At 32.6% G+C, this 24,812-nt stretch overlaps 2 protein-coding genes across 2 annotated transcripts in view; both read right to left on the bottom strand.

Annotated features, from left to right (window-relative positions):
• LOC127723427 (uncharacterized) overlaps nucleotides 1-24,812 on the bottom strand; it is a 246,666-nt gene that overhangs the window by 198,536 nt on the left and 23,318 nt on the right. The window lies entirely within an intron of this gene.
• Nucleotides 5,014-24,812, bottom strand: part of LOC127723906 (ankyrin repeat and KH domain-containing protein 1-like) — a 29,243-nt gene continuing 9,444 nt past the window's right edge. The window contains exons 2-3 of the mRNA XM_052230623.1: nucleotides 6,762-7,056; nucleotides 5,014-5,035 (exon numbers count right to left, since the gene is read on the bottom strand). Of these exons, the coding sequence (XP_052086583.1) occupies nucleotides 5,014-5,035; nucleotides 6,762-7,056 (317 nt within the window). The remainder of the gene's footprint in view (nucleotides 5,036-6,761; nucleotides 7,057-24,812) is intronic.

Genomic DNA, 24,812 nt, shown 5'->3' with positions numbered 1-24,812 from the left:
ATCGGAACGTCTGAATCACTCATTGTGTCCTAACATCGGAACGTCTTGAACACTTATTATGTCTTGAAATCGGAACGTTTGAATCACTCATTGTTTCCTAACATCGGAACGTCTGTACCACTTATTGTTTCCTAACATTGGAACTTCTGGACCACTGATTGTGTCCTTACATCAGAACGTCTGGATCACTTATTGTGTCTAAAAATCAGAACATCTGGATCACTCATTGTGTCTACAAATCGGTACGTCTTGACCACTCATTGTGTCCTAACATCGGAACGTCTGGATCACTCATAGCGTCCTAACGTCGGAACGTCTAGATCACTCATTGTGTCTAAAAACGGAACATCTGGAACACTCATTTTGTCTAAAAATCGGAATGTCTGGATCACTCATTATGTCTTAAAATCAGAACGTTTGAATCACTTATTGTGTTCTTACATCGGATCGTTTCGATCACTCACTGTGTCTAAAAATCGGAACCTCTGGATCACTCATTGTGTCCTAACATCGGAACGTCTTGACCACTCTTTGTGTCCTAACATCGGAACGTCTGGATCACTCATTATGTCTTAAAATCGGAACGTCTGAATCACTCATTGTGTCCTAACATTGGAACGTGTTAAACACTCATTGTGTACTTACATCTGAACCTCTAGACCACTCATTGTGTCCTAACATCGGAACGTCTGGACCACTTATTGTGTCCTAACATCGGAACGTCTGGACCACTTATTGTGTCTTTAAATCAGTACGTCGGAATCACTCATTGTGTCCTAACATCGGAACGTCTGGATCACTTATTGTGTCTTTAAATCAGTACGTCGGAATCACTCATTGTGTCCTAACATCGGAACGTCTGGATCACTCATTGTGTCCTAACATCGGAACGTCTGGATCACTCATTGTGTAATAACATCGGAACGTATGGACCACTCATTGTGTCCTAACATCGGAACGTCTGGAGCACTTGTTATGTCTTAAAATCAGAACGTCTGGATCATTCATTATGTCTTAAAATCGGAACGTCTGGACTACTCATTGTGTTCTAACATTGCAACGTCTCGATCACTCATTGCGTCCTAACATTGCAACGTCTGGATCACTCATTGTGTCCTAACATCGCAACGTCTGAATCACTCATTGTGTCCTAACATCGGAACGTCTGGACCACTCATTGTGTCCTAACATCGGAACGTCTGGATCACTTGTTATATCTTTAAATTGGAACGTCTGAATCACTCATTGTGTCCTAACATCGGAACGTCTGAATCACTCATTGTGTCCTAACATCGGAACGTCTTGAACACTTATTATGTCTTGAAATCGGAACGTTTGAATCACTCATTGTTTCCTAACATCGGAACGTCTGTACCACTTATTGTTTCCTAACATTGGAACTTCTGGACCACTGATTGTGTCCTTACATCAGAACGTCTGGATCACTTATTGTGTCTAAAAATCAGAACATCTGGATCACTCATTGTGTCTACAAATCGGTACGTCTTGACCACTCATTGTGTCCTAACATCGGAACGTCTGGATCACTCATAGCGTCCTAACGTCGGAACGTCTAGATCACTCATTGTGTCTATAAAAAGGGACCTCTGGAACACTCATTGTGTCTAAAAATCGGAATGTCTGGATCACTCATTATGTCTTAAAATCAGAACGTTTGAATCACTTATTGTGTTCTTACATCGGATCGTTTCGATCACTCACTGTGTCTAAAAATCGGAACCTCTGGATCACTCATTGTGTCCTAACATCGGAACGTCTTGACCACTCTTTGTGTCCTAACATCGGAACGTCTGGATCACTCATTATGTCTTAAAATCGGAACGTCTGAATCACTCATTGTGTCCTAACATTGGAACGTGTTAAACACTCATTGTGTACTTACATCTGAACCTCTAGACCACTCATTGTGTCCTAACATCGGAACGTCTGGACCACTTATTGTGTCCTAACATCGGAACGTCTGGACCACTTATTGTGTCTTTAAATCATTACGTCGGAATCACTCATTGTGTCCTAACATCGGAACGTCTGGATCACTTATTGTGTCTTTAAATCAGTACGTCGGAATCACTCATTGTGTCCTAACATCGGAACGTCTGGATCACTCATTGTGTCCTAACTTCGGAACGTCTGGATCACTCATTGTGTCCTAACATCGGAACGTCTGGATCACTCATTGTGTCCTAACATCGGAACGTATGGACCACTCATTGTGTCCTAACATCGGAACGTCTGGAGCACTTGTTATGTCTTAAAATTGGAACGTCTGAATCACTCATTGTGTCCTAACATCGGAACGTCTTGAACACTTATTATGTCTTGAAATCGGAACGTTTGAATCACTCATTGTTTCCCTAACATTGGAACTTCTGGACCACTGATTGTGTCCTTCCATCGGAACGTCTGGATCATTCATTATGTCTTAAAATCGGAACGTCTGGACTACTCATTGTGTTCTAACATTGCAACGTCTCGATCACTCATTGTGTCCTAACATTGCAACGTCTGGATCACTCATTGTGTCCTAACATCGCAACGTCTGAATCACTCATTGTGTCCTTACATCGGAACGTTTGGATCAAATATGATATTATTCAGATGTTTTCGTAGAAAAAAATCTTGCAATGTACGAATTTTGACTGTTGATCAGATTAATAAAGACATAAGGATACTCAATGATTTTATGAAAACATATTTGGAATGTATAGCCTAAGAATCTGTAACAGAAACTTACAAGAGAACAATCTTAAGCTTAAAGTAAGTGTGATTAAACATTTAAAATTAACAACACAATCATGTATGATGATAAATGGTAATGAGATATAATGACTAAAATAACTTTTCTTATACAGTTCTAACTATTTTAAGCCGATCAAAAAATAACGAAATGAAAATCTTTTTCATCTATGTTTAAAGTGTTGACAATTTAGAACATTTGAAATAACATGCTAAAGAGAGGAAGGTCAAGTTTCCACTTGGATTTATTGCACACCACGGCCATTTTCAAAACTTCTCTAAATCTTTATTTCAAAATAGATCACCAAATTAGAATCAAATTAAATAGCCCAAAGCGCATATTGTCAGTTATTGTAAAATTTTGAGTTTACATTTTAAAAATGTATGATAATGACATCCTAAACAAAAACCTATATTCTGTTGGAAGTAAAGTTATACATTTTCTTTATAGTAAAACAAATTATTTATTTAAGCTTTGATTCAGGATTACATAAAATAACAACATTTAGAGCTGTAAACATTGTAATTTTATGGAAATAGGAACTATTGTAGAATAGTATTTTAAGCGTATGATATAAACTCTTTATATTCGACTTCCAGTATGATTTGACAATTTTTAGATTTTGACATTATGAGTTAAATGTTAAATGCAAATTTAAAATAAACAACAAAATATGAATAATATATGAATGGTTGATAAGACATAATAATAATAAAAAAAACTATTATCTGAATACCACTTTTCTCATCTAAATATAAATTATAAAATAAAATTTTGTTCATCTATCGATTAAACGTTGATAACTTATGACAATTAACATAAAATGCTAAAGAGCGGAATGACAAAATTCGCTCAGATTTTTTCACACCACAGTCACTTCAAAAAGTCTTTGATTTTTAAAAAAAAAAGATAAACAAATTTAATACGCATTTAGTAACAATTCAGCAAATATGGTATTTCCAACACCCAGCATGGAGACTATAGTATATTTTCTTTTGCATCTAACTGATTGATATCGGCCCAATAAGTTTTTTCTAATCCCTCAGTATTTGAATAACTTTATAGAAGATTGTTGTTCCTTCCACATGTTCCATGCTAGGTTGATTCATATTTCTCCCATTTATATACGTTGTATAAATGCTCATATATATCATCTTTTTTAGATATTCTGTTTCTCTCATTTCATGACAAAAATCTTTCACCCGTATAATGCAATAACCACAGCACTAGAGGTGTAGCACCGTATTTGTCAAAGGCATATTAAGCCCTTTATCTATGAGCATTTCTGCAACCCATAGTGTAATTTATTACACGCAGTATTTAACCAAAGGTATCAACGGTATTAACAGAACCTCCTCTTTCGGGTAAAAGTTGGACTATGTTTCCATGGCGTGCCACATGTAGAAATGTTTCCACAGTTTTATAACTAATAATTAATTCCTTGCCAGCGCAATGCTCTATAAAAATTTGCAATTGTATGGTATATGCCTGTATCATGCAAAGCACAACAAAAAAAAAACCAACATAGGAATTGAGCTAACACCCCTTAAAATTACTACATTGACAAATTATCCATTCAAAGCGTTGATTAACTTTGTAGATACTCGAGAATCACTATTTCCAGAAATGTTTGCCAATATAACAGATATGAATTTATGTGCGGTATGCGGAATGAATTTGAATGATTGCGCATTAATTTTATAATCGGGATTTTGTATAAGTTGAATAACTTTTGCCGTTAACCGGTTTGGCGGTCAATATAAAAGTTAATTGCACGGGTTTTTAGTTATCGATGACTGGGTAGTGACCACACAATCGCACGTAATATATATAGGTAGACGTTTATTTTTTTTTATACAAAAAATTGTATTCTAGTTTTTATATAGTACAGTATTTAATTATGTTGTATTTATTTTGTAGATAATTTTGTTACAGGATGTGATATTGTCAAAGATTCTGTCAGGCAGTGTATCTTGTGTTTTTGATGGACTTTCTTTTTGTAGTTTGATGGACTTTTAACCAGATCAGATGCATATTGTATTAAGAAAATAAAATTTAAGGTGGTCACTTTGCCATTCAGTATCCAAACTTGTGTTTGTTCTATTGTATTTAGAAAGTAAAGGCTAATGTTGAAGTGTACATAATTGCATGTGCTCAATTATGTACACATATGTTCAAAATAGATGGAGCATTTTAGCAAATAAATATTGTATGCTTGGTCAAACAACGTGCATTAAAAAAAAGGGTTTCCATCTTCATATTTCAAAAGAATCCCAACTAAAATCACAAAACACAAAAATACTCCAGATACCCCACACAATATAAAAAAAACAAATAAAGCAATCCAGAATACCACAAAAACCTCACAAAAGGCCGATTTTGTTTTTTATTGTTCGAATCTATCCAAACAAAAGCCCCACAAAACACAAAAACAAAAAAATCAATTTAGAAATACCCCTAAAAAACAAAAAAAAAATATAAAGCAATCCAGAATACCCTTAAAAAAACTCATAAAAGGCCGTTTTTGTTTTTCATTATTCAAAAAAATAAAAACAAGAAATAAAAACGCACTCACAAAAATAAACTTAGAATATCCCAAAACCACAAAAGCAAATGAGACAATCCAGAATACCATAAACACACCACACAATGCTGAAATGTTAGCGTGGATTGCATTTGACAACGGTCTAACGAACGCGAATGATATAGCTCAGATAGGTCCGAAATTGGAATGTTGTCTATGTAACCTTTTGATATAAGTGACTGTGACAATATGTAATTTCTATTCTCAGATACAGAATTCAATGCTGTAATTCTATCTTCGTCTGAGATTGCTATAGGTGAACCTTTTAGTACTAGACATTCTGATATCTCATCGAATCCTTTAACCATTGACACAAAAAGAAGATATCTCCCATCTTTATCTATTTCGTTAACATCCGCTCCTTGTTTTAAAAGAAGTTTGAAAACATTAGTTGAACCATGTTCACAGGCTAATCTCATGAGCGACATCCCATCACGTCCTTGATAGCTCAAATCTCCTCCCTTATACAACAGAATTTCAACTGCTTTGTCATTGTCTCCCTGAACGGCACTACATAATGCTTGATTTATATTCGCTCCCTCGTTTAGTAACACATCTATCAAAGTAATATTGCCTTGATGACAAGCAGCGAACAATGGCGTTTCGCCATTTACAGTTTGCATGTTCACATTTGCCCTGCTTTTGATAAGAGATTTTACGGTTGTAATGTCTCCACGCATGCATGCTTCATATAAAGGAGTCCATCCACACTGCAGCCAATTTCTGGTTATGTCAGTTTTTTGCTTCTGAAAGTTGTGTTCTAAGCACCGAGAAATGTTTAACCTTTCAGTCTGATCTGGTTGTAATTCCTTTAAAGTTTTAATGGTATTAACATCTTTGCATTTATCATCGCGCTTTGCCAAATTATTCTTATAATCGATCAGTCCTGTTCTGTGTAGTTCACAAACGTCTGTTACATTAGCCAGTGGTTTTTGTTTACCAGATCCTTTATTACATGCTATGGATATAGCTGTTTCTCCTTCTGCGCATGCAATGTTAACATCTGCATGGTTTTTAATCAAAATATTTACTATTTCATTATTCCTTGCACAAAAGGCAGCATAAAGAGGTGTCATTCCATCACTATTGGCCTTGAAAATGTCAGCATGTTTCTTAATAAGCAACGTAACGATCTTGGTATATCCTTCCTCGCAAGCAATGAATAAAGCAGTTCTCCCCTGCACATCAACAATATTCATATCGCAGTTTTTGGTTATAAGAGTTTCAACTATTTTGACATGGCCTCCATGAGTGGCGCCAATGATCGAATCGCTACAATCATAAAAACCGGCACCTTTATCAATTAAAATTCTTACTATATTTTCAAAACCAGCGAAACAGGACACATATAAAGGAGTACGACCATATTTATCTTTTTTGTTAATATCAGCACGTCTCTCTATAAGACGTTTGACTAACCCGTAGTGACCGCAAATACAAGCAGTATAAAGAGGTGTTTCCCCGTCAATATTAGTTTGGTTAACGGTGGATCCATTGTCAAGAAGAATTTCGACCGTCCCTAAATGACCATCTCGACATGCAGCGGTTAAAGGTGTGAACCATCCATTCCGAGCATCAACATCAGCTCCAGCAGAAATAAAAAGATCAACAAGTTCCTCATATCCTCGTAAGCATGAAACGAGGAAGGAAGTAATCCCATTGTCGTCCTTTGTATTAATAATTCTCCTTTTGACGTCGTCTCCTAAATCTTGAACTACATTTAAAAACTTGTCTCTGTATTCTATGTATCTCATCTGCACATTGTTCAAACACCAATGTATCTTTCCGTTTTCAAGGTCCATTCGTAGCCTATCATTGTACTTTTGTTCCTCTGTTGAAGAAATGATAATTGTAAACTCACCGTGGGTCTTATGAATTGATTCTAGTTGTAAACGTTCAGATAAAAATTTATCATCAGCAAATTTGAGAATCGGCGCGGTAAACGTTTTACCAAAATAACAACAAAGAAAGTCAAACATTTTATCGTGTATAACTTTGAATGCTCTATCTACTTTAATAAAGTATGTGTCAACGCAAGCGTCCAGTTTATCTTTAATTGCTGAGATGGGTGTGTCACGTCCTAATCTGCAGCAATCAAACATGTTTTTGAATTTTATTTCTTCCCCAATTTCTAAATCGTTTGGAACATCAAAATAAGTTTCGTTGATAGTGCCGTTGTATATAACACAAAGTAATAATACACAGAATTTCTCTCTGTCAAAAATTTTCAGTTTATCCCACTCATCAGAAAACATTTTGTATGGACTGTTTAGAAACTCGTTTATGTTAAAGACGTCATGCTGAGTGAACAGAAAGCACATTAATGGGGAAAATTCTTTTTTTATTACAATATCTGTTAACAATCTGTCATTCTCTTTGAGATATTTTTGGGCTATTTTGACTTTATCTTCAGTTGAATAGTTCCCTGTTAAATCAAATGGTTCCTGAAATGACTTTATCACTTTTTTAACGTTTTCTTGTGAAAAGATTTCAGTTCGACAAGTGGCTAATATTTTTGACAGTCCCTTAGATAGAATATATTTGACAAAGTCCTCAATTCTCATCCAGTTCTCAATATACTTGATATTTGCTGTATATTTCCCAAAAATATCATCTATAAAAAACACTTGACGAATATTGTCTTTAAATCTATTCTTGATGTCTTTAACATTACTGCACGGTACTATTCTGTATCCCTTTGCATAGCATAACTGCAATGCTAAATTCTGTGCAGTAAGAGTCTTCCCCATTCCGGAAACTCCAGATAACAGTACACAATGCTGGTCTTCAAATAATTCTAATATATCAGTAAAAATGTCTGTTTTGATAAAATCTTTACTATTCTGCTTCCATCGTTCAATTTCGGGAATATCAGCATCTGCAAAAGCACTTGATTATTAACGGTCATGTCAATAAAATAGCTTAATTTTGGCCAGACCAAAAAGTTTCATGAGGTGTGTTTTACTTTTATCCAAAGTTTTGATGCTTTTTTCTTGTAACCTGGGTACTTGCTAACTTTAATTAGTGAATTATCATAACCCCATATAATATCATTAGCTATATATGTAGTTACGTTTTAACATCGTGGTAAATTTGGCAAAATGTTTGATGTAAAACTGAAATCTCTAGAACAAACAATTTCGATTTTGTTTTTATTAATTATTGATTTAATTTTTGAAATTCAGAATTTCCATTTAATGAGGTTTTGTCTCTTCTAATGTTACGAAACGTGTTTAGGTTTTGACATATTTGAACTTTGTAATGCTTGTACAGAAATTAAACTTTCAAGTTGTTTATCTTATGATTAAACAGACCATATAAGGATTCATACTCCAATAATGTCTTCCCTTGTGAGGCCACAGTCTGCAAAGAAAAAGGATTCTGTCAGTTAATGTTAATGTCGAAAAATAATTAACATTATATTTCCTGACAGCGGGATGCAGAAGCTAGCTCTTTAAAAGACATGTTATATAAACAAAGAAATCAACCATTGAATTGCAGCTGATTCTTTATACACAATATAAATATGCAGATAATATTTACTTTCATCATATTATTATGACAGACATTTATATGAATCCTCTTTGTCTGAACATATCCCGTTTTACTGATGCTTAAATTACTAATGAACATGCCGCAATCAAGTACTTACTAAGAGCGAATAATGGAAGATGTTGCAGAAACAAATCTTTGACATATTATAGAATTATGTGAATATGAACCAGCAAGCTTTTACGAAACGTGTGGATAGTATTGCAGTTATCAAAATCTAAAAAAGAATACCTGCTTTTTATATACAGTTATATGCTGAGGCACATATAAGGTAAGTTGACAGGGCAATTATCTTCGCTATACATTTATCGTCAGATGAGTCCGTGGTTAAAGCCATGGTCAATGGTTAAAACAAAAAACATGACACAAACTGTACAATTAACAATGCAGGATTTATAAAAGTACACATTTCTTTTTTAGAGTTCCAATCTTCGTATTGGGCTATATATCTGAGATATCGTAAAACACAATTAACTTATAAAGGCGATTATAAAACATTTGAAATCATGATAACAATCTTCATTCACTGTTATAGCATAATCCAAATTAAATCTTACTATCTGCCAATCAGGTTCAAACGTATTATTTGTAAAATATATGCACTTTTGTTAACTACTATACTAAATACTGCTTACCCTTGAATCCTGAGGAACAAACCTTATTAATAAATATTACAAATACAATTGACTCAAGGGAATAAGAGTAATTCAAATATCAAATGTTGTTGACCTTTTATATGTTTAGTTATTGTATACCATTTAATAAAACTACTAGAACACACCCGCTAGTGCGGGACTGTGACTGATTAAAAGCACCTACGCCTTTATTGTTTGGTCTGGATTTGTAGTATTCGTATTATCATGTGACAAAATCATGCTGATTATGAGATGCACAGTTTTCTATGCTTTCAAAATCATTCTGTTTGAACCCGTCATTGTTTTTAGATACAACCTTAAACTACATGTGGCATATAACAGGCATGGGGCGAATTACATTGCAATGTAATACATTATATTACAATTACTTTGACAAAAATATGCATTAAATTACAATTACAATTACATGCATTCATCAAAGTAATGCATTAAATTACAATTAATTTTGCAAAGTAATGCATTGAATTACACATTACATTCGTAGACTTTATTATCAAGTGAAAAGACAAATCAAACATTTTGAAAAACAACATGGAGTCACAAAAGATTCTAGCATATGCAATAATTGTTCCATGTATTGATATAAAGTAGACATGTAAAAAGTCTTTTCAATATGACTATAACATTTTAACATCATAAGGGTTTCGAAGGTTTCATTCTTCATGCGCATTCTGTTTCAAGGTATACTGTGTTTCTCTCAAAAGAATTAAAGAGATGAAGTTTTATACTTATTTTGACTTAATGTTAACTTTACTTTTACATGTTTTATAAATATACATTTGCCTTTTTTCTATAATTTCAATCAAAATATTTACCAAGAATCTCTTTCCTAATTATAAAATAAACATATAGATTAGTTTATAAACAAGTGTCAAAATTGTGAAAAGGTTGATTGTACAACAAACTAATAAGTGTTATATGACAATGTCCAATTATCTGTAATTATTGAATCATGACAAGGTATCCATTGATCTTTTGACAACAATGGAACACAGTAATGCTTTTCAAATAGAAATCTTTTTATACAAGAAAATTTATGAAACAAAATGAAATAAAAAAGAAAGAAAGAAATCTGATATACAGTGTTGTGTTTTTCATTTAGACTTATAGTTTTATCATTCTAGTATTTATATCTATATTTTCACGTTTTACCAGGGGCTTTATCTTCAAATTCACTCTAATGATTTATGTCTAGGGTGAAAAATAAATAGAAAAAAGAAAATCAATATCCAAATAATTATGTTCTTAGTTAATCGAGAAATCTTAAATACTGCCCAATCTCCAACAACCCGTGGCAGATATATAGTATGTGAAAAAAAGTAATGTCAGGTAATGCAATACAATGTAATGCATGAAATTACGCAATGTTTTGCTAAAGTAATGCATTAAATTACAATTACATGTAATGCAAAAATTGCTGCATTACACATTACATGGAATAACTTGGAAAAATGTAATGCATTACCATGCATTCATGCATTACAAATACAAATTTGCATTACCCCATGCCTGGCATATACTATTGGTATCGTTTTCGAATTCAACCAGGAAATTGGTAATTATTGATAATATTAAATATGTGGAAAACAAAAGGGCCGGAATGGTGTGATTTTAAATCAACAATATTGTCCTATATAAGTTAAACATAAGTTGAATTCTTTGTTATGTCTTTTTTACTTCATGCTAGCTAACAGATTACATGCTTGGTCAACTGTTTCTTAGTGAAAAAAAGAAGCACCAGGAACCGCCTTGAACCTCTCGTTGTTTACTATTTGATTGCATTTGTTTTTAAGACGGTCGTTGACTATTCTAATTGAAATCTAATGCATCATTTGGTGTATTGACAGGGTTTTTCGAGTATCCCCTTTAGTCAGTGACTCACAATTATCGCCGTATTAGAGGTCGCAATTACAGTCATGTAAAATATGGCGATCATAAAGCCTTAAAACCATGCAGGATGGGTTCCGACTTTTTTCAGAAGTGCATTACGTTGACGCCTGATAAGGCACATTAACAAATTTTTAAACAAAAAGACAGAGTAGCGGCGACCTGTGGATGGACGCCAAGAAAATATGCTTTGCCGCTTGTAGTGCTAGCAAGTTCTCATTACAGAAACAATGGACGGATCTGCTTGTATTAGAAAACATGTATACCCCAAGTTAAAGAGGAATCAGTTAACGCGGTATGGAAATTACTAAGGGACTCTTGCGAAAAAAAATATTTCTAGTTAAAATATTGTTAACCACAGGATGTATAGTGTCATTGGCAAAAAAATAAAATTGGCTTCCAGTAAGCCTCGTTAGCATCGTAAATGAAGACACTATACTTGAAGTGAATTTCCATTTCCTATCGCGAACAAATAGAGTTCTTTAAATGAAACATGTATGGGAGCAAACAAAATCAGTCATTGTGCAACTATACATGTGACTCACTTATTGATTTTTTCCCACATCTAAAGTTTTCTACGATTATATATAAAACTATTGATTTCTTTATCAAGTAGCCAAATAAATAATTACCACCTGATAGCAAGGAAATAATTGCCTTTCGCTTTTTTGTTGCTTGAATTAAAAAAAAACCTGCGACAATGCCCCACTAAACGGTATTTGCGGTAGTAATTTTATTCAAATCAAGTCATGTTCAAAGTACAATAAACACTACAAAATTAAAGTGACCCTTCTAACACCAAAAACATTAACAAACCCCGATGTAAAATAACATGATTTTCAGTTTGATTAGACTTCTTTTCAGACAAACTTTTACTTCATTTATACATCTTTTGTACTTGACGATGTTCATATATGATCGTATATATTGAAAAATGTTCTATATCATTTGTATCAAATACTAGTAATATCTCATGATAACGTTTCGGGCCGAAATCAGAGGCATTTCAAAATAAGCGACCAGTTTGGTTCAAACATACGTCAATGAATCAAACATTAACATTCCAAGAGAAGACTCATTTATAGCTATTGATCCTCTCTATATATTTCATTTGAAGGGCGATTGCTAATATATATTTCTTTTGCTATTATAACTTACATTTTCAAGTTTCAAGATCCTCTCATTATTCTGACTCAACTTTGTTCCCATTTCTGTGAGTTCTGTGTGTACTCGTGAAAACTCTGTATCACCTGATTTACAAATAATATCCGCATATTCCACTAATGTTTTCATCTCCTGTCGAAAATTATCGACTAATTCAAGACCAGTAGTTGTACCTTGGAAGAAGCTTGTACCTAATAATGCAATAACAAATGTCATAGAAATAACCAGACCAAACCGAACATTATTTGGTACACATTGCCTGTATTTGTAAAATAACAAATGATCAGTTTACATTTGTTATCCGATAGTATGTTACCACGATTTTGTCGTAAAACGTTTGTTCTAAAAAAATCACTAATTTTGAGAATCCTTTTTTTAATAGGATTCAACGGAAAATGTAGTAATAATGTAATAGTCCAAACAGTTTGATGTAGTTACCAATTATCCGGCCATCACCATGCAATCGTAAGTTATAGTGAAAACATTTTGTGTAGTTAAGAGTTATAACGAATGAATCAATAGATTCATGTTTTATAACATACAGTAGCTAATAAGTTTTACATTTTCAGGACGAAATCAAATTTTAATTGATAAAGGTAAAGCGATTGCAATGCAACATGTCACCGACGGACCCCTCAAAAAAAGTTGTTACAAAAATTCCCAAAAGTGTTGCAACCTCGGCTTTCACCACGAATCATTGATTTAAAGTCTTCTTTTCGACGGTTCCTCTTTTGGAAAGACATAAAAATTAACAAAGTAAAAAAAAGAAGATCTACATTTTTTTACGTTTAATTTTTAAATAAAATACTGTAATTAATATTTACCATTTGTTCTCCATTTGTTTAGTTCTCCGATGATTTGACTCTCATCAGTTCCATTTAATTGAAGAAGATAAATCAAATCTTCTATTGTTTGCAAGGACAAATTAAACTTCACTGTATCCCACTCTGTGAAATTACAGTGAGCCCAAGGATTTCTGATAGCTGATCTAATCTGGATAAGATATCAAATAAATATTCTTATTATAAAAGTACAAACTTGTTTGTTCAAAGAATAGACAACGGAACAACGGTTGATTTAACTATGCTATGGAGAAAGTACTGATGCTGCTCCCTACAAAAGACAGGCAAACTTAGATGTAGCGGAACAATGTGTACAAGGGTTAAAAAGAAATCCTTAATATATGAACAGTTCTTGGTTTACAGTAAGAAATACTTCATTACAAAATAAGGATATCGACTAAACTATCATTATTTTTTTCGTTACAATTATAACAACAAGTTTTGAATGATTTGTTTTTCCTGAAAGTTCTGTATTGCAAATATAGTAAGGTGTTTGACGGAAATATGGTTTTTATTTTAAAGTTCCCTCAAGCTTTACAATATTAACAAATCATCCGTAAAACTAATGTTCCAAAAACTTCCAGAAAAATAAACTCATTGAATAACAAGACATATATTGCTAGTCATGTAAATCAACTTGAAATGAATATTGCAATATTGATTTATCAGAAAAGAGAAGCGACAGATATCAACTAGATATTCAAAATGATATTTCACAATTCAGTCGCATACTCGTCAAACAAATACAAAATTCGGAATCACCTCACAATAATATTCCTTTATTTAAGTTTAATTGTCATGTATCATAAGTGCAATCCGTTATTTTTATCAGTTTAAAATGTTGTGTAAATTTCAAATTGGTATCTAAACAGTACTTATTCCTGAATGATTCATACTCAAAATCCTGGTGGTACAATCATTTGTGTTGAAATGTGTTAGCCTTCATATTAAATTAATGTTCTGATACATGTGAAATGCACATTCAGATTTAGATAAACACGAAAGAATTTACAAACGTTTAATAACAATATATATGCATATCCTTACCTCCCTGGCAGCCGTCTGTACATTAACAGGAAACTTGTCGATGCTTATGATCATCCCAAGGAGAGCTGAAGAATCACATGACTCGTTTAACGCTGTATAATGTACCATGTTTGTCTGGAGGAAAAGCTTCGACAAGTCCACTGCATTTTGTACTTTGTAATCATAACAAAATAAACGATAACCATGAGTTGTCTTGTTGTTATTGATTGGCTCATAATTTAAATAGGTATTTCCTGCACCATATGTCCGAAGATGTCCTTGGTAAGTTTGTAAGTCAATCTGATCAGAGAGTATAAGTGAGTTGTAAAAGTTCGTCACAACAGGCTCCACATATTTTCGTAAAGTTGGCGATAAAATACTATGCAAACAAATACCAACCACGAGCCAATTTTTTTTGTTGTCTTCTAAGTCTCCTGGAGGATCTGATAAAATTTTAATATAAAGTTTAGAAATGTTTATTAATATTTTTGTTAAAATCAAAATGATCGTAACAGTTTTTATATTTATACTTAATCTAACCAGTATTTGTCTCGAAGTAAACCACGTGGTTTCTGTAATTCTTAGCTGATTTATTATTTTCCTGACCTGTAAATTATTTTCATTTAGCAACGTGTGGTTCGTTTGTTTTTTGTTCTTAATTGATAAAAACTCAAATATTACGTCATATATTATTGCTTTCCTCTGAATTTCCAATTGTGACATCATTAAAAAAGGCGACCATGCCTGATGACGTCACATTTAAAAAACACATCTGTTTGAGGATCACTGAAAATTAAACTGTCTCGAGTGGAAAAATATGGTATCACATTCGGTGCAGTGGAAGAATCTTTATATAAACAACCAAAATTAAGTGTACATGTAATTGATACTTTGTTTTAGAAAAAAGACTAAAGATGCACAAATGAGACATTTAAAACTTCAATCATCTTACCTGTATGTGACGGATGTTGGATTTCACATATTCTTCTCTCTAAATCAACCGGGATTGAGCTTTTAATTGGGGTCTGAGTAGCCATTTTATATACCAACACAAGTACTTTGCAAGCTACTGGTTTTGGAGAAAAAAAATATTTTATTACTTGTAAGCAATTATTTAGCATACTGTGTATCATTTTGCTGATAATCAATCAGCATTACACAGTTCTACAATACATACCATCTTTCAAATTACAGTTTGATTTTCTTTTTGAACTCAATGATTTCTGATTGATTTAATGTATTTACGTTTATCGGCACTTTGTACATTTTCTTTTTCGGGCCATTATCGATCATGGATAGGACTTGATACTCGAAAATATTAGGCAATGACGACTTGTATGAGTGCAGCAACGTCACGTACTCATATCCATCTGCGTCATTTTATCAACGAAATAGACGAGACTTCATTCATATAACCGAACAACTATCCAACGTTTTGTACGTGTAAAAGTAGTTTAACTTGTAATTTCATTATATTTGATATTCTCAATCGAAAAAAGAAATACAAGGAAGACTAATTACCGATTTAAAGAATTATGGCATTTTATTTTTTGATACTGACTTCATCAGCTGACATATCAGCTCCCCCTAGTGGCATCGCTTGCTGATAAAGTCAGTATAAAAAAACAACCGAAAAAATACAATTATTCTATATGTCTACTGCAAGTAATACAGAATAGTCAATACAGCAACAGAAGGGAGAAAACAGTTATTTTGACTTCCATGTTTTATAACTGTTAAAATTCATAAATTTCGGTGCTCGCTGTGTAGTTTTCAATTAAATCACATCATTCCGTACATAATATGATCATTTGGTTTCCTTCTATGTAGCATTTTATTTTAAAGATCAGCTGTTTTGCATTCACGCCGTTGGATTAATCAATTATAAAACAGCAGCATACATGGGAATTCGCAACAAACAATATTTATTTGGTTTCGATTGAAAGAAAACATAACCATGTGGTGCAATCCGTGATTCTTGTAGTACAATATGTCACGACTAGGAAGGAAAACTGGATGAATAAATGGTCAGAATAAAATTTGCTTATACGTTTTGTTCAGATGTTTCCAAGATACATTGAATATCATGATACATGTGATAGTTGTCCTAAAATTTCAGAACAATCAGACAATTGTTTGGTGTTGCTTTAAATTGGTTTTGTCTTTTTAACTTAAAAACTAAAGGTTTTCGGCTTTAAGAGGTTTGATAAACAGACGATTCTAAAAAACTTTCAAACTTTAAGCAAATCAGCTAGCTTATATGATGGCGTTGCTGGCACAAAGTCTCAACGCAGACCCTATTGATCGAACGTTCAACCTCTTTCTTTGAATCAAAGTGGTTAATTCAATCCCAGCATGGCGAAATCGCAACAAACAATATTAATTTGGTTACGATTGAAAGGAAAACATAACCATATGGTGCAATCCGCGATACTTGTAGTATAATATGTCATGACCAGGAAGGAAAAATGTGGATGAATTAAGATCAATAAATGATTAGAATTAAATTTACGTATGCATTTTGTTTAAATGTTTCCAATGTTCATCAAATATCATGATAGTTGTCCTAAAAATTGAAAATTTCAGAACAATCTGATAATCAATTAGTTTTGCTTTGCTTTCAAATGGTTTTGTCTTTTTAACTAAAAAGCTAAATGTTTTAGGCTTTAAGTGGTATGATAAACAGATAATCATAAAAAACAGTCAAACTTAAAGCAAACCCGCTAGCTTATTTAATGCCAATGAAGACCTCATAAATGATTTGATTATCCCTGATAAGCATTTCGTATTTAATGTAGATCTGATAACATATATTACTCCTACAGTGGGACATTTTTCCATCTATTTTTAAAATCAGTCAGAATCTGACATGTATAATGTTCTTTTCTAAAACTCAGTGGCTACACTTCCAATAACTCCATCATGTCTATGCAACAGGTTCATAACGGAGGATTTCACTGTGTTACCGTATGATTCAAAACTTGGCAGCATAGGCATTCCCAGATCTGGTTGTGCCTTTGTTCAAATATGTATCCCTTTGAAGACTAAATTTTTGAACTACAACTAAACAACGTCAATATCATTCATTCACTGGTAAATGTGAATTGTAAAAAAATATACACAGGATTGAAATCAAAGAGGGTTGATGTGCAATATACTATTGTTATCAAAATATGAAGTTTTCAGAATCGTTTTAGAATTAACCCCTTAAATCAAGCTTACATTCTATATTTTAATAAAATTAAATTTTGACAAATTGTTATCAAAGATATCAGGATTATAATTTAATAAGCCAGACGCGCGTTTCGTCTACATAAGATTCATCAGTGACGCTCAGATCAAAATAGTTATAAAGCCAAACAAGTAAAAAGTTGAAGAGCATTGAGGACCCAAAATTCCAAAAACGTTGTGCCAAATACGGCTAAGGTAATCTATTCCTGGGATAAGAAAATCCTTGGTTTTTCGAAAAATTCAAAGTCTTGTACACAGAAAATTTATAAAAATTACCATGTAATTGATATTCATGTCAACACCGAAGTGCTGACTACGGAAAAATATTCTCGAAATAAATTTAGATGATTGTAAGGACTTGAGTCATAAGAAATTATTTATATCCCTGCTTGCATTTTATTTTCATTCATCACGTGAATATACATATATTATAAATAAATATCACAGTTTTTTTCTTATCGTTTCTATAAAATATTTTAATGCTACTCACTTAATTTAAAATTCCTCCATTTTGAATTTATTATATACGATATTGAAAGGGTAAACACATATCAAGATTAAAACATAAGATAGGTAAGATTGTACCAATACAAATATTGGTATTACACCAATGCACACAAACAATGTAAAATCGATTTCCTATTGCATGACAGAAAACTTTCAAATAACCTTTACCAGGTAAAATATAACATAGGAAAATCATTGAATTATCTTACACAATGAAACTTACTTAATCAATAGCAAAAATAACCTTAGACAAAAATGTTTTTGCAAGAAATGAGACCTTAGTTTTAGTGTAAAAGAAACGTTAAATGTACAATCAAAATGCACTCTACTGTATTAACAAATAGTAGCACTAGCGATATTGAACTAGTCTTTTTTTACCGAACAGACAGGCTAACTCTGATTATAAAACGAAAAAAACATTGAATAACTAAAAAAAAGACACACAAATGATAATTCAAATGTCATTGTCAATGAAATTTACAATTTGATGGTGAACCGTATGGTCTTCCATATCTTTTTGTTATGAAAAAACTGTTATTGTTATACAAATAAATCATGCTTACAAGGGGTATTTGCCAAAAATATCGGTTGAGAGGTTAACAAATTTCTAGAGCCTTGTCAGCATGATAGAATTGTTTAATAATGTTCTATGTTTCCATCATGACCTTAGAATTTTCATTGTATTCGGGTTTCATATAGAGTTTTTGCTTGTCTGTAATTATATAATGTTATATATATGTAGGACTCTGAAGTGCGATGGTCACGCTAAAGTACGATGGTCACGCTAAAGTGTGATGGTCTGCACTAAATTGCGATGCCTCCATACGCTAAAGTCCGATGGTCCGCAAAAGTATAGACGTAAGAAACGTAGTTGGATTATGACGTTAACAGTCGTTTATACAAACCAAAAATGAACATGCCGGAAGGAAGATGAATTAAGAATATTTTGATTAACAACTTTTAAACCAAATGTCCATGACTTAATTAATTTAAACCTAACCGTGCTTTGTCGGCTGAAGCAAATGTGTTTTTTATTTTTTTCGGGTGCTGGAAGAAGGACTTGTATCCTGCAGTCGAACATTTTACTATAAAGATACAAAATAGTATACGCATAAGTATCCTGTATCCTGCTTCTGTTGGAAGTGAACGGATACATTTAACATATTGTTTATTTAACTAACAGTTTACTTTGCGGTCCCCGTTAAAATATTGTCGATTTCATTGAAATGTAATGTCCGTAAAATAAAGGTTCATGTTTTCATGCGTAAGTTATAAGTTGTCGGCTAGAACATTAGTTTGTACATTGTAGGAAAATATAACATGTATTTGTAATCGCTACGAAAAAGGAGAAAGCTCGGAGAACATTGCCTTTCTCTCTCGTTTAAATCAAAGCTTAAACAAATAAATTTTACATATTCCGACAATGAACGAATTTTGTATTTGTAATTTACAATGACGATTGTAAAGGGAGGTGTTCACATTAGTGATAGACTGTGTAAACGGCAAGCTACACCAATTATCCAAATATTTAATACGCCCGAATTGTTAAAATTAAATATAGTATTTTGTGACACCTAAATTACCCTTTTAGCAATTATTACGTGGTCGGTCTTTCTAAATTTAGAAAAAATCGCTTAAGCCTACCGGTAAATTATAAAGCCTGTCACATATGTTATACCTTAGCATACTAGCTTTTGCAAAAAGACTATTTTTTTAACATCCATGTACACTAACGTTTTAAGCCCTCTAACCTTACCCTTTTAGTCCATCGCACTTTAGCGTGATATACCATCGTACTTTAGCAATCAAACAACCATCGCACTTTAGCGTGAGACACCATCGTACTTTAGCGTAGACCATCGCACTTTAGCGTGACCATCGCACTTTAGAGTACCATCGCACTTTAGAGTCCTACATATATACTTTAGCTGAGCAGTTAAATTGCATTGACCGTATACTCATTTCTGATGTACACAAGGCCTATACATCGCATTATTTATGACGTTTCCGTGGAGTTTTATTGATGACGTCCGGAATCTTTACGTCATTTGCTCTAAATTTAAATATGTTTTTTATCCTAAATATTCCAATTGGATCAGTCGTAGGAGTCGCAATATATTAAGAAATAACAATAAATTTGTCCTTTTCGAATAGAAATAATTCATAGGGTTATTTTTAGACATGGTATTCCCCATCTGTCATGGTATTCGCTAGCAAATACGGAAGCTCTGGCGATATTGAACTGGTCTTTTCTTACTCTGTTTATACAACAAATAAAAACATTAAATAATAAAAAAGACAAATAAAAGATAATCCAAATGACATTGTCAATGAAATTTACAGTTTGATGGCGGTACGTATGGTCTTTCTTATCTTTTTTGTGATGATAAAAACAGCTATTGTGTTTTTACATCATATAACATTTAATCCCTGTATGAACTTTAAAAAAACGAAGGAAAAGGGGTCATATTTTTTTGATTCATCTTCTCGAAGTGACAGCTAGATCTTTTTAATAGAGCAAAAGTAACATCTTATTGCAAGTTCAAATCGACCTAACCACTGGAACACTTTGCTTAATATCGGAAGTCTTACATCTGAAATATACGAATACAATGAATAATAAACATAACATAACTGATAAAAAAGTCTAAAACTTACTGTCATTATTTGATCGGGAATCTCATTGTTATACATTCGCAAACAAAAGAAAAATCATGATCACATGTCATTTCAAAATAATTGTAAGACATGGTTTCGACTAAAAATATACTTAACTGTTTTTGTCTACAATCTATTAGTATATGCTGCGCGCCCTAATCATTATTAGGGAATTCCTTTTGTCGCATCTATTTGTTACTAGATTTAAAGTTTTGTATGTTACTCGATATATTTTGAATCCATTGACATTGAATTGCAAATAAAAGCACTATTGTTTATATCAGTCACACTCAAATATTGAATTACCAAATAATGTAATTGATCTGACCGATATAATTTTTTGGGGGGAGGGGTTAAATTAAAGCGTCCGTACATTCTTGCGCAATATAACTGATTGGTTTTGTTTCTGTTTATTTGATTGGATGTCTTGTGGTGTCATTGTTTTGCCGTGCTGAATATACATGACATAATTGCAACTTGAAGTAATACATGTATGTACCTAAGGAACTATTAGTCACTTACCTGCTTCACGTGTATTAAATTAACTTTTAGACTAATGCATTGGTGTATATCTTCTTCCGGAGCACCTGAGATCACCCCCCAGATTTTGGTGGGGTTCGTGTTGCTTAGTCTTTAGTTGTTTATGTTGTGACATGTGTACTTTTATTTATCTGTTTGTCTATTTCATTTTTAGCCATGGCGTTGTCAGTTTATTTCGATCTATGAGTTTGACTGTCCCTCTGGTATCTTTCGCCACCTTCTAATAATCCTTTTTGTTCAATAGAAATGTCTCCCAGAAATATTCATTACAACATATAAAATTGAGAATGAAAAAGGGGAATGTGTCAAAGAGACAACAACCCGACCAAAGAGCAGACAACAACCCGACCAAAGAGCAGATAACAACCCGACCAAAGAGCAGACAACAACCGAAGGCCACCAACGGGTATGCAACGCAGCGAGAAACTCCTGCACCCGGAGGCGTGCTCCGATTTGTCCCCGAACTACCTACCTGTTGTTAAGAATGTAACTCCTATTGTGCGAACCAAAACCTACGGCAATAGAAGATTTGATCAAGCAGCGGCCATCCTTTGGAATGCATTACCAAAAAAACTTCAAAATGCAAAGTCGGTGCCTGTATTCAAAAAGAACTTAAAAACTCACTTTTTTCGACAAGCATTTTTAATCTCTTAAATTCGTTTCTGTGATACATTGTGCCATAGACGTTAGCCTGCTTTTGATTTATCGAACCTTTCTTTTAACTGGAGATATGTTTCATTTATAATATGTACATTGTATGTTTTTAGTAGCACACATATTTTTCATTTCAGTAATTATATTTTTACATGGTAATATTCCTTTTTCATCTTTTGAATACGTTTTCAAATTTTTAACATATATTTGATAATTTTTAATAGCAATCTTATTTTAGACTTTTTTGGCTATTTATTTTACCAACTTTATTCAGTATAATTTTATTTTGATTCATTGATATATATATTCCACTTTTTTGTAAAAATTTCCACATTATTAATCCTTTTATCTAGAAAAGTTTTAACACTTAAATATTTATTTTGTGTGTTCATGTTTTATATTTTTATCACTGTCTGTGTGTATATTTCGTTTAACATGTGATGTAAAGCGCTTTGAGTAATATTGTTTTAGATTTAGCGCTATAGAAAAATTGTAATAATAATAATAATAATAAATAATGTGTATATACCTTTAAATCAAACAAGGTATGCATTGACTATCGATTGTCTGTCATTAAAACATGATTTAGACTTCATGGAAACATTTATTTGTATCAGAGTGAACGGAATTGAGTTTTTTTTATGTGTTGAGTACACTTATATCACAAAGAGTTTAGTCACATGTGACTACAAACGTTGCAAACTATTGATATGATCGCAAGTATGTCGTGTCATGTTCATGTAATAAAAGCTGGATTCACTTTTAACGATTTCTCATTTGTACATCGGTCGTCATTATATGTACATGATAAAAGTTCACACAAGTAAACAAGAATTACATCTTCGTAAATTGAACATCTGATAGAAATGAATTTAAAATATAGCACAGAACAATCTATCTTCTGTTGGGATGGGAGAATGGTAGATAAGTTGTTTTAATTCCAAATCCCCCCCAACAAAAAAACATGTGTTTAATTCCTTTGAAAATTTGGGAGAGGTTAAATAAATATTGACTATTCTCGAAAAACTGTTCTTGTAAGTTATTGAAGAAAAGTAACTTGACTATCATTCAAAAGTTATTGTTTACCTCATAAACTTAACCATCTACATCCTTAACAAAAGATAAATGGTCCTTTCCTTCTGAAAACCGTTCTTTAGATTTGGATAATTTGAGAGGGCTTAAGATGTCACGAGTACTCAGGTTTCATCAGCGTAAATAAAATCAAACGGTAGTATAGGTAGCACGGTAGTATTTGCATTCCGGAATTTAGGTTGCCCTTTTGTGTACCCTACTTAAGTCAATGTATCTGAACATTATGATTGGACAAAAAATACAGTATCAACTGAACATACTTTCCCAAACTGAGGGATGATTATGTAAGGGGACATAATTTAACTTAATGCACACATGAGAAATAGACAAACAGTCAATTTAGAAATATATTCTAGTACATGTATTGTCAAAAAGATTTCAGAATAATAGTAAACTGCCATCTAAAGAATCTTGTTGTATTGTCTGCATAATTTGCAAATGCTTAAAGGAATATAAGGCATGCTGTAAAATGTGGAATGGACTTTACTATCATTTTTTCATTATTTGGTGCTGAAACTGTTTCTCTCAGTCAGATTAACTATAAATAGAGTTGGCAATTTAATAATTCTTCCTGAATCACCATGTTTTACACTTGTATTGATTTGAAACATCATATATTTGGTTTTTGTGCACTCCTTAAGTAACAATGGTAAGATGAAAAAAGAGTTAAAATCTGCCAGCTTGGGTAGGGGTATAATCTTTAATTTTTTTTTGGTAAGAAATAAATGCAGACAAGTATTCCTTATTTTAATATGTTTCCTAGTAAGAAGCCTATGCATCATAGGTGCCATGACTGGTTTCAAGTTTGTGATGTCTTGGTTAATACCAATGTTTTTTAAAGTTGAGGTCACGTTTTAATATTTGTTTAAGCCTTTTTAAAAATGAATACCGTGTTTCACTTTTAAGGTATTTTTTGTCATTTATATAGTGGCAGATTTTATTGTGTAGCTTATCTTCAATACAACCTATATGCATCGGTAAAGGGGTAGGTTGGGAAATTTTCGGTTAGATGTTGGTAAGTAAAAAAACATAATGTAAAAATAGTTTCATATTGGGTAAAATATGTCGAAGACAGACTGCAATAAAAATACCATTATTTTGCTGATGAAACAAACAGATAAACAACTTTTAAAAATAGAGAAAATAGACTACTATCCCTACTAAAAACCAGGGGTGCTGAATAAGGTCATCAGTGGTAGATGAAACAACAAACCGCATAGTTATTATTAAAAGATAAATTCTTGATCTTATTGTGACAATAGAACGGATTTGTAGACGTAAAAGTAAAGTGATATAATGTCTAAAAATATTCCTTTTTAGTCAATAACATTTTAAAAGTCAAGCTGATTGACAACGACCTTTAACTTCACTCGACACATAAAAATGAATCTTTATACCAACTATATAGGTATAATAAAAGCATAGTACATACGTATGCCGGAATTTAAAGTCGATTCCTATCTAATAAATGTTAAACTCTTCGAATGAACGAGAACATGTTTTTTTATAAATGCTATCAATTATGTGTGTACCACCAAGTTGAGGACTGAAATTATACACTTAAGGTGATAGTGATTATATACTTTTGTTTAATTCAGAGTTAATTTTAACATCCAATGAATGAGCCCGGTTTGAGAGAACAACCAATTCTGAAATTTCAT

The sequence above is a fragment of the Mytilus californianus genome, unplaced genomic scaffold, assembly GCF_021869535.1.
Source record: "Mytilus californianus isolate M0D057914Y unplaced genomic scaffold, xbMytCali1.0.p SCAF_13, whole genome shotgun sequence".
In the NCBI taxonomy this organism is placed as follows: Eukaryota; Metazoa; Mollusca; class Bivalvia; order Mytilida; family Mytilidae; genus Mytilus; species Mytilus californianus.
The sequence above is the reverse complement of the archived record's forward strand: the minus strand, read 5'-3'. Positions and strand labels throughout refer to the sequence as shown.